This window comes from Alexandromys fortis, unplaced genomic scaffold (genome assembly GCF_014885135.2).
Source record: "Alexandromys fortis isolate MF-2015 unplaced genomic scaffold, M_Fortis_MF-2015_v1.1 scaffold_36, whole genome shotgun sequence".
In the NCBI taxonomy this organism is placed as follows: Eukaryota; Metazoa; Chordata; class Mammalia; order Rodentia; family Cricetidae; genus Alexandromys; species Alexandromys fortis.
The window spans coordinates 363,859-375,928 of record NW_026067915.1 but is presented as its reverse complement, the minus strand read 5'-3'; the positions used below and the strand labels follow the sequence as shown (position 1 = coordinate 375,928).

General features: G+C 39.6%; 1 protein-coding gene across 3 annotated transcripts in view; it reads right to left on the bottom strand.

Moving 5' to 3' along the window:
* Positions 1-12,070, bottom strand: part of Cep70 (centrosomal protein 70) — a 52,336-nt gene that overhangs the window by 29,218 nt on the left and 11,048 nt on the right. For all 3 annotated transcript variants that reach the window (XR_007591219.1, XM_050139567.1, XM_050139566.1), the window contains exons 4-7: positions 9,798-9,888; positions 9,534-9,657; positions 8,659-8,839; positions 1,228-1,397 (exon numbers count right to left, since the gene is read on the bottom strand). Coding sequence is in view for 2 of the 3 variants with exons in the window: in XM_050139567.1 (XP_049995524.1) it covers positions 1,228-1,397; positions 8,659-8,839; positions 9,534-9,657; positions 9,798-9,888 (566 nt within the window). In the remaining variant the exon portion in view is untranslated. The remainder of the gene's footprint in view (positions 1-1,227; positions 1,398-8,658; positions 8,840-9,533; positions 9,658-9,797; positions 9,889-12,070) is intronic.

Sequence of the window (12,070 nt, the reverse complement as noted above, 5' to 3'; positions counted from 1 at the left end):
GGAAGAGGGAAATGGGAGGATGGGAGGAGGCGGAAACTTATTTTTCCTATTCTCAATTAAAAAAAAAAAAAAGAGAACACACTGCAGGGCTGGAGAGATTGCTCAGTGGTTTAGAGTGATGGCTGTTCTTTTACAAGACCAGCTTTGATTTCTAGTACCTACATGGTGGCTTACAATCATCTACAACTCCATTCCAGGACATCAAACACTTTCTGATGGCCTCCACAAGCACCAGACTCACATCACTACATACACGTGCATATAGGCAAAATACTCATACATGGAAAAAATTTTAAATTAGCCGGGTAGTGGTGGCACATGACTATAATCCCAGTACTTGGGAGGCAGAGGCAGATGAATCTATGTGAATTTGTGGCCAGTCTGGTCTCCAGGGTGAGTTCCAGGACAGTAAAGGAGGTTACAACGGAGAAACCTTGTCTCAGAAACAAAACAAAACAAAAGATGTACGTGTGTGTGTGTGTGTGTGTGTGTGTGTGTGTGTGTGTGTACAATTTGTGTTCAAGTGCCGAAGGAGGCCAGAAGAGGTCACCTGATCCCCTGGGGCTAGATGATTGTGATCTACCATTTGGGTCCTGGAAATAGAAACCAGGCTCTCTGCAAGAACAATAAGTACGCCCAACCTCTGAGCCATCTCTTCAGTCCTAAAAAACTAACTAACTAAATAAATAAATAAATAAGTAAGTAAGTAAATAAATAAAGTGTATGCTGCTGTTGCAGAGGACCCAAATTTAGTTCCCAGCACCCTCTATAACTCCAGCTCCAGAGGCTTTCAATGCCTCTGGCAGTATCTGCACTCACAAGCCCATAAACACATTATTGAAAATAAAATCTTTTAAAAAGTAAGTACAGACTGTATGGCAAACTTAAAATTTTTCAATCATTCTTGCCAGAAACAAGTATAACACTAAGTCATATATATACATACACATATATGTGTATAGTTTTTCAAGACAGGGTTTCTGGTGGTGGTGGTGCATGCCCTTAATCCCAGCACTTGAGGCCAGCCTGGTCTATAAGAGCTAGTTCCAGGACAGGCCCCCAAATTACAGAGAAACCCTGTCTCAAAAAAAAAAAAAAAAAAAAAAACAAAAAATGAAACAAAACAAAAAAGGACTTCTCTAGCAAAAGATATAACCACTGTCAAAATAAAATCAGCTGAAAAATAATCAACCCAGTTCCATTATCATCCTATGTACTAGGCATTACTGTTTATCCAAGACTGTATGAGGAACTCTCTTGCAGAGATGGGCAAACACTCTGTTTTGAGTAATAACACGCTCTTCTTCCTCTTTAGTTAATCTGTAGATATTCTTTTGCAAAGAAGCAATGGTCTCTTCTTGTTCCATTCGTTTTTTCTTATAGTGCTGGCATCTCATCTGTAAGACGATTGTAAATCTATAATTATATTTATTCATGTAGGACATACATTCTATCAATACTGTGTCACCATCTCCATCAAGGCTGTTAAAAAACTGATGTAAGGAATATTAATATCTCACAAATGTGAAAACCTATAAAATGAGGAAACTATGACAACTACATGCATTCAAGATTTCATAATAATGATTTTAAAAATCTCTATAAAGCCAATATAAATTTATATTTCAATGGTTTTATGAGACCAAGTTTCTTCATAGTCCAGGCTGGCTTCCAGCTTGTAATCCTATTTTATTAGCCACCTAATTTCTGGAGTCAACAGGTATGTATTACCATGCCCACCTTATATTTTGTCATAAGATAGTGCTAGTTTTAGTTTTTTGAGAAAACCTCCACACTGATTTCTATAGTGGCTCAACTAACATATACATACTCCCTTCAGTAAGGGTTCCCTTTTTTCTAAAGTCCTCATCATCATTTGTTGTTACTTTTTGTCCTAATGATAGGCATTGTGACTAGGGTGAGACAGAATCGCAATGTAGTTTTAATTTTGCATTTCCCTGTTTGCTAAGGGTGTTGATCATTATTTGTGTATTTACGGGTCACTGGTATTTCAATCTTTATAGAACAGGCTGCTCATTAATTAGCCTATTTATCAACTGATTTAGACTGTTTGGGCTTGTGTTTTGTGTTGCTTTTTTGAGACAGGATCTCACTATGCAGCCTTGGCTAGCCTGGAACTCACAGAGATCCTCCTGCCTCTGCCTCCTGAATGCTGGGATTAAAGACATGTGACATCATACCTTCCTGAGTCCCTATATATTCCAAATAGTAATTCACAGCTAGCAAGTTTTCTTCCCTTCTATTGATTGTCTCTTCACCCTGTTGGTTCCCTTCCCATGCAGAAGCTTTTAAAATCCACACAATCCTATCTGCTGAGTCTTGCTTCTATTTCCTGAGCTTTTGGAGTCCTTTTCAGAAAGCTTCTGCTTGTGTCTATACTTTTAAGAGGGTTCTTTTTTCTAACAGTTTCCATTTAGATTATTAAAGTCTTTGATTCATTTTTGAATTGACTTTTGTATGGGGTAAGAGATGAGGATCTAGTATCATTCTTCTACATATGGATATCATGTTGTCCTGTACTATGTTGAAGACGCTATCTCTTTCTCCAATGTATGTAATGGCATCTTTGCTCAAAATTCAATTGGGTTTATATTTCTGGGTTGTCTATTCTATTCCATTGGTACACATACTTTTGTGACAGTATCAAACTGGTTTTGTTACTATAGTTTTGTAACTATAACTTGAAAACAAATCGTCAGCGTTATTATTTTGCAATCAGAATTGCTTTTACTATCAAGGGTCTTTTGTGCTACTATATGCATATTAGGACTGTTTATTCAAATCTGTGAAGACTGTCAGAATTTGATGGTGATAAAGAAATTGCTTCTGGTAATAGAGCCACATTCTAGTCCTGACAACCCATAAACTGAACTGAAAGTCCTTCCATCATCTAGTGTGTTCTTCAGTTTCTCTTTTCAGTGTTTTAGTTTTCATTATATGGCTGAGGAGAAGCTCAGTGGGTAAACAAAGCATCTGCCTGCATTTTGGGTCCCCAAGCCTGCACGGAGCCAGGTGCAGCAGCACTCACCGACACTTCCGCCATTCGTATGGCAAAATGGGAAACAGACAGAAGAATTCCCGGAGGCTCACAGGCTGGGTAACCTATGCTCTGCACAGAATTCAGTATTAACTGCTCACACAGCTTTATTATATATAGTACAAGGCAATATAACCACATAAAGAAAAAAATCATATCTAGACAGGCAACTTAAACCTCTATATGGAGCACTGAGATCAATAATGAGCACTATAATTTCTATATAGGACATCATGGATTCAATAAATTTCCAACATGAGCTTTCAACAGGTGGAAAAGGATCTCTACTCATGAGCATTATGACTCCATATGATACATGAGCTTTGTATAGGACACTGTGAGCTCTAAGCAGGGCAGCATTAGATGTGCCCAGGGCACTGTAATTTATGTGTAAAACATCATGAACTTTATGAAAGGCATTATTACCTCTATAAAGTGACCCATGGGATGAAAATACATGCAATATGAGATTTCTTTCAGCACTGTGTGCTGCATATAAGTGCACTATGAGTTCTATAGAGCAGACTGTAAAGTCTATCCAGACCAATGTAAGCTTACATGAAGGTGCATTATGATCTACACTACTTCCTTCCATATGAGCTCTAAAATCATGAGCACTGTGAGCTCTATTCAGGGCACTATGAGCTCTATAAAAATAGGCACAGAGAGCCATGTTAGGGCAGCTAGAGTTCATAAAGGACAGTATGAGCTTACAGATATCATATGTCCTTGTGGGAGGCAAGGAGAAGCCATGTAGCCCCGCTGGAGACAGATGAACTTTACCTGGTAAGCCACAGCCTTGTGGTGATACACAGATTAATAGAGATGGGTTAAGTTAATATGTAAGCACTAGCCGATAAGACGTTTGAGCTAATGGACCAAGTAGTGATTTAATTAATACAGTTTTTATGTGGTTATTTCGGAAGTCTGGGCAGCTGGGAAACAAATGAGTGGCCTCCTGCTACAAATTGGTGTACCAGCATGGGACTGACTAAATCCACGTAAAACCTGAGGGGTCTTGGAAAGGAATTCTAGACACACACACACACACAAAACAAACAAACAAACAAACAAAACCAAAAAAAAAAAACCCACAAAGTTAAGCATTTTCTCCAGTGGGCTCAATGCCAGTGTTTAGAGCAAACAGAGGCATAATTCTTTCAAGGGAAGGTTTCCTGACTCAGTGGCAGCAGTAAAAACTGCGCAGTTTCAAAACAGTGGCTTCCTGGGTTGTGCTGCCAGCATGAAATCCGGCTCTTTCAGCAGGCCAAGTATTTAAAAGGGGTTTGTGAGCAGAGGGCTACAACTTGCTTAAGGGAAACATAGACCCGCTGTGTGCCTGAAAATGGGGTTGTGAGCATGGCTCGTGCTTAACAGACCTCCGCCCCGCCATCATGGACTAGGCGGAGCCAAAAGGCAAAACAGCCTTAAAAGTGCTTAGCATTTTAAGAAATGCTCCTGGACAGAAAAGAATTACAGATACACAATAGGACAGATTCAAACATAAAAAACTCTATAAACGAGTCACAGTGTTGGATAAATGTACGTAGGCTTGGGAGAGAGAAGAAAAAGAGTATAGACAGTTATAAAAAGAAATACATGGTTTAAAAAAAAACAAAATAAGGTCTTTAAAGAGACAGAGTACAGACAGTCATAGACTAAGGAGTAAAGATAATAAAATAAATATTCAAAGGTAATAGAGTAAAAACAAATAAGCCACATAAAGATGAAATATGCATAGAGTCTAGATAATGTACATTACTGTGTTTTCTTTGAATTTTTTGACTGTAAAGGAGCTAAGTAACCAACATACATACTTCAAAAGTACCTTGATTTCAAAATTTGGGTCTAAGGATTTGTTTCTTTGGAAAAAGGTTCTGCTTTTGTTTCCACAGAGGATGAGAACCTGTGGAATCCTTCCAGACTCAAGTGGTTTTAAGGACCAAGACCCCCTGAAAGGTTGCTGTGAACATCCCCCAAAATATTTTTCCCAACAAAAAGCAGGAAGCAGTTTGGCAAGAACTAAACCCAAATTCCCTAAATGATTGTTTATAAATGTTTGTTTACATTTAAAGGGGAATATGCTATAAAGATAGATACTTTGCATTGGTATGGATTTTGGTCTATTGATACAAATGTAAGGTCAATTTTGTTATACTGTGTATATGTATTTCTTCTTTTGATTGTGTTTGTGCAGCTCATTTATAATATAATGCATAATTAAGAAACACAGGTTAATAGATAATCATCTATAATAGTCAAGTTTGTAGTCATTTTAGTTAGGTTTTCTAGATAGAGAAACTTCACTTAGGTAGGTATTCTTCAAATCTTACAGAGACCCTCAGAACATGGCATTTAAAATGTTTTAAGAAGTTAGGTCTTGGGGCTGGAGAGATGGCTCAGAGGTTAAGAGCACTGGCTGCTCTTCCAGAGGTCCTGAGTTCAATTCCCAGCAACCACATGGTGGCTTACAACCATCTGTACTGAGATCTGGCGCCCTCCTCTGGCGTGCGGGGCATACATCGAGGCAGAATGTTGTATACATAATAAATGAATCTTAAAAATACTAAAAAAAAAAGAAGTTAGGTCTTTTCATGACAATGAGAAACATCTGCTCCTGGCAGCACCAATTACTTCAAGAGGATGAGGCATCGAAGAGGCTCCTTAAGGAGTTTGCTAGCTATTTGGGCAAGAAACTGCTCTTGCCTGGATTGCTTGATGCTATGCTGTATGAACTGGATATGCAGGACCCACAGAGAAATGACTGCCGAACTTGCCTAAAGGTGAGACAGTCCTTCGGGGTTCCTGCTTCATGAAAGAGACTGCCAGACATTCTGCAGGACACAGAAGAAAGTCACTGGCAAACTGCCAATACAGGCGAAACTGTCTTTGAAATTTCCTGTTTCATGAAAAAGTCAGTTGGATGCTATGGGCCTGTAGGCTGAAGATGTACAGTAGAACTTTGGGCGACTGTCTGATCAGCAAGATGTCTCTGTCAATTCTACAGTTTTGGAAGTTGCTTACAATGTACTTCCTGTTTATTTAGGTAATATATCCTTCTGGAGTCTTTGATGGAGTTGAAGCATAGTTATAGTTTTCCTTAGTTATGATAAGAGATAAAGTAGATATAAATGTAGGAACTGTAATTTTTGCTTGATCTCTATTTTGTATATGTAATTTTACTATGTTAAAATTAAAACCTTCCTTTTTATTTAAACAGATTTAAATCTGTGATGTGGGATTCCCCTCTGTATGCTGTGAATACCACTGGTTAATAAAGAAGCTATTTTGGGCCTATGATATGGTAGAGCAGAGCTAGGCAGGGAAAACTAAACTGAATGCTGGGAGAAAGAAGGCAGGGGCAGGGAGAAGCCATGTAGCCCCGCTGGAGACAGATGCTGGAGCTTTACCCAGCAAGCCACAGCCTCGTGGCAATACACAGATTAATAAAGATGGGTTAAATTAATATGTAAGAGCTAGCCAATAAGAAACTTGAGCTAATGGGCCAAGCAGTGATTTAATTAATACAGTTTCTATGTGGTTATTTCAGAAATCTAGGCAGCTGGGAAATAAACAAGCAGCCTCCAACTACATGTCCTTTAATCAAGAGCACCTTGAGCTATACAGAGGTACATTATGAGCTTTATAAAGGAAATTATGAGCTATACAGATACACTATGAATTCAATACAACTCTCTCACACACAGAGGGAGGAATGGGTGTATGTGTACCATAAGATATGTACTTGGGATTATGAAGTCTAAATAGATGCTTTATGAGCTCTATTCATGTATGTTAGGAACGCAGTGGAGATACACTGAATCTACACAAGTCACTATCATGGCACGGCGCTCTAGACAAGTTCACTATGAGAAAAACACAAGGCACTATGAGATCTGCACAAGTCTTTCCTAGCTCCATGCAGAGTCCTATGAGGTCTATAATAATCTTTAAGGTCTACAAAAAGAATACTGCCAGACAGTGGTGGTGCATGCCTTTAATCCAGCATTTGAGAGGCAAGTCGGTGGATCTCTAAGAATTCAAGGCCAGCCTGGTCTACAGAGCAAGTTTCAGGACAGGCTCAAAAGCTACACAGAGAAACACTGTCTCAAAAAACTGAAACCAAAGCAAAGCAAAACAAACAAACAAAACTAAAAATTCTTTATGTACAAGATGAAGTCTGAACTGGATGTTCTACCCAAGTCAACTGTGAGTTCCACAGGGAGCTCCAGGAGCTCTCCACACGACCTCTAAATATGGCAGCATGGACACTAAGAAAGGTGTACTCCAAACTTCCTGCAGCTGTAGTATGAGCTCAACCTGAGGCACATGATACAATCAACAGAAGTGCACTATAGGTTCTACATGGCACTATGCACTTTATATAGAGTACTCCAAACTCCATCAGCTGAATTACGAGATCTATACAGGCTTCCAGTAAGCTCTATTGTCGTAGTTAGGGTAACTACTGGTGTGATGAAACACCATGACCAAAAACAACTTGGAGAGGTAAGGGTTTATTTGACTTATTCCTACATCATAATCTATCACTGAAGGGAGTCAGGACAGGAAATCAAACAGGCAGCAACCTCGAGGCAGGAATTGATGCTGAGGCCATGGAGAGTTTCTGCTTACTAGTTTGCTCCCCATGGCTGGCTCAATTTGGTTTTCTTACCTAGGATAATGAGCCCAAGGGTGGCCTCACCAACAACGGGATTAGGCCTCCTACATAATCACTAATTAAGAAAATGCCCCACATACAGGTCCACTATGAAATCTATATAGAATACTGTAAACTCCAGACAGAGCATTATGAGCTATATGAAGGCACTGTGAACTGTGTACAGGGCAACAGAGTTGTATGCTGGGTATTATGACATTATAAAATATACATTGTACTAGGATTTCTTTGTAGATAACTAGGTCTTATACAATATTCATTATGGGATGTACAGAGAGATTATGAGGCATTTACAACGAAATCTGAGTTCATTACAGGGCAATATGAGATCTCTATTCTGGCATTATTACCTATATACAGGACACTGTCTCTAAACACGGAGCTATGGTTGCTATAAAGTAGACTGTTAGACATTGCAAATGTAGGAAAATCCCTGTGCAGGCACAATGAGCTATGAATAGTGCAGTATAAGATGCTGAAGGGCTCGGCAGTTAAGAGCACTTCCTGTTCATCCAGAGGATGTGAATTCAGTTCCCAGCATCCACATCCAGCAGCTCACAAGCTTCTCTAATTCCAATTCCAGGGGCCCTAACACCCTCTCTGGTCTCCAAAGGCACCCATACATATGTGGCATATATTCACAGACACACACACACAATGCATCTTTTAGGGATACTCATCAAACTATAACATGCAACCTCATAGGTGAATCTCAAAATGAGGTGCTGAGTAGAAAAGATCACCTATCAACATTACCACCCTATGCTAATATAAATTGTTTTCTCTAACAATGTAACCTCAAGCATTTGGATTCCTTGACCTTTGCCACAGACATGAAGCGACATGGAAATGACCTGGGACTATAAAGAACTTTCAGTATTAACCATCAAATAAGAAAATATCTAAGTCAATACAATACCTGCAACAGTTTCTGCTCCTTCTGAAGATCTTTTATTCTATTTTGTTGTTGGCAAGCCCTGTTTAGGGACTCATCTTCTAATTCACCAATTTTGGATTTCACACTGTCCATAATCTGCTCCAGGTCATTGGCTCGTTGTTCCTGGTGTGCCGCTCGGTTCTGTTCTAGATGAAGTTCACTTCTAATTAAGAGACACACACAATTCCTTTCCTCAGTGTTAAATCAGATCATATATATACATGCTATATAACAGATTACTTTCCAAAATGTCTCCACATTCTTAACATTTTTTTACTTTGCTTTGGTGCTGAGAATCAAAAAATAGCATAATTAGCACTGAACTGTACTCCAGCCTCAACACTTCTTATAACAGTCTGTAGCCATGCCTGACACGCCCAATCTCGCCTTCCTCATAAGAGAAAGTAATAGAAGAAATAGAGGGTAACATTACATATCAATGCTAAGTGCTACTGAAAGTCATCTACTTAATTTTTGCTCACTTACTTGTAAAAATATTTTTATGTTTTACATTTAATAAAAACGAAATTTCAGGGGGATGGAGAGATGATTCAGCAGCTAAGAGCATTATCTGCTCTTTCAGAGGACCTAGGTTCAGTTCCCAACACCCACATGGTGGTTCATAGTTGTTTATTCAGTTCCAGGGATCTGATTCTCCCCCCACCCCACCTTCTGAACTTGTGGGTTTAGGCACCCACATGGTACAGTTATATACACTGCTGAAACACTCATACACGTAACAAGTAAAATAAATCTTTAAAAAAAAAAAAAAGAGCAATGAAATTTCAGAATCCTCTTCAGGGGAGTTATGTTTGGAATGCACGCAGACAAGCCCAGGGGCACTCCCACCGTCTTACTTAAGCTGCTGGTTCGTCTCTATGAGCTCCCGGATCATGTTCTGCTGACGTGTTGTTTCTTCCATCAACATTTTCAAATTCTGCCTCATTCTTTGTGATGACTGTTTGTCAAAAACGATGAGATCTACATTGTAATATATACATATACATATATTAATATAGAAATGGTAAAAGCAGAGAGAAGGTAAAACCATTTCAAGATAAACATTTTTCCAAGAAAAATAAAGTTTTGTACCTAACAGAGCAAGAGCAGGATCTAGTTACCTTTGAGGTCGGTTCTCTTGACTAGACACAAAGGTTTGAAGCCGTGTGTCATCAACAGCCCATTTATGCTTTCCCATTCTGTTTCCTCCTGCTACAATCACAGTACAGAAAAAAGGACAACTTAAGATATGAAAAAACCTTTTTTATATACTTTCCTATGTTTTCAGAAAAGAACCTTTCTTCCAAAAGACTTGATTTTTAGATGTATGCACTTGCTTGTTTGTATGTATATGTCAGCATGTTAAGTTCAGGTGCAGCAGAAACCAGAAGAAAGTGTCAGCCCCTGGAGTCTGAGGTGATTGTGAGCCACATGACATGGATGCTGTGAACTAAACTAGGGTCCTGTGGAAGACCAGCAAGAGCTCAAATGGTCTCATAATATTTTCAGAGTCTCACTATGTAACCATAGCTGGACTAGAACCAGCAATATAGAGCAGGCCAGTCTTGAACTTAAAGACTCTGCTTCCCAAGTATTGAAATGAAAGATGTACATCATGCCTAGGTTTAATATAAAATTTTCTGGGACCATTTCAAGTATGATAGGCATAAAACTGTGATTAGATCAAATTATAATTTTAAAAGATTTATTATTATTAAAATCAGCAACAGAAGTATGCGAATGACTTAATTATTGCATTATACAAAATATTCACATGTAAGTTTTAATGGGCAAATTAAAACAAAAAACAGAAAGTTTGTGATTTTAGTGAAACAGATAAGTCTAATTGAATAAGGTCAAGTCATACTCAAAGGACACAACTGAAAACTAAAACTAATCACTCTGAAACAAGTATCCTTTTAACAATGATGAGAAAAGAAAACCAAGGGTCATGTAGAGGCTGGACTTGGGAAATGGCAGCTTCAGAGATATGGTAGCTTCCAAAGGGGTGGGTGGGGCTCTGGGCAGGTAGCAGAGGAGGCTTGTATGATCTTCTACAGTAAGGCTAAACAAATAGAAAGAAGTTCTACAACCAAAACAAACTGAAAGATTGCCCTGTTGAGCAGGTTTCTCTTTAATGTGGACCCATTTGAGATTTTCCAGCTATTCCTGAAGTGGCAGTCTAAGAGATAAAAGAGGTTTCAGCAGCTGTATAGTACTGGTACACCCTGACTAAAGTCGAGATGCTGCTGCTGGTGCACAGAAGGCTTTTGAAGCTGTGGACAAAGATGACAAGTGGCTAGGGGAGCCCTGGATGTCATTCAGACAGACGAGAAGGCATTGTCAAGAGGCAGCAGTTAAGGAGGAAAGCCTACAGATATAGAGGATGATCTGGACCTGTTCAAATGCACAGCATACAAACACAAACCATGAAACCACTTGCTGAGCTGGACATTAAAAGAAAGACAAAGATGCCAAAGACACATAAAGCAGAGGCTGAAGCTCAAGAAGAAGACAAACGAGAAAAGTAGAGACAAAAGGTAGACAGCTGGTGAAATCTTTTATCAAATACCAAAGGGAAGAAAACAAAGACTCAGAAAGTAAAAATGGAACATGAGTCACCAGTTGGGTCCCAGTCACAGAACTGTCCCTAGCTGTGCCCTTTCTGCTTCAGAGGGCCCCTTCTCTCCTCCCATCTCCACCAACACAGAATAACATTGGCTTTTTAAGTCCATTTTGTTTCCACTACAATTTAATATCTAAGTAATCCTTTCGTGACTTGACAGAAGGGGCTCAGTTAAGCCTGCCCCCCCCCCCCCCGTCAGTCCTTGCCCATGAACAAGCACAACTGGAAGGAGCCACTGCTGGTGCTGCCTTCTCTTCTCCCATAGCCTGCCCTTAATGTTCTGTACTTCACTGGGCTGTAATAGTTAGAAACTTCATGGATAGTTCCTAGAAATCATCTTGCTTACCATAAGTTCAGACAAGCTTGAGCCACCTCGGGAAGTCCTTTTGCTTGCTTCTGAAGGTGCCATCCCCAAATCCCAGAGCAGGCAAAGAAGGCATTTGTGAACACAGCATACAGTCATTCAATGCCCTCACGCCCTGAGTATTTCATTACGTCCTCTGCTGACTGACCAACCATTACAATCAGTAATAGCAGTCCAGGGAGACTCCTGAGCAGCCACACCTAGGCCTCTAGTCTCCTGACCATCATGCCCTCAAAGGAATCACAGCTGCCCCAAACACCATCACCTCAACCCTGAATAGCAAGACAGAGAAACCCTGCAGCTGCCTCTACCTCTGCACTCTCAAGACACCAAGCTGGGCACCATAGGCAGCTGTGCATGCAGCAGTAAGAGATGGTAAATCAGCTCACTGTAAGACATGGATA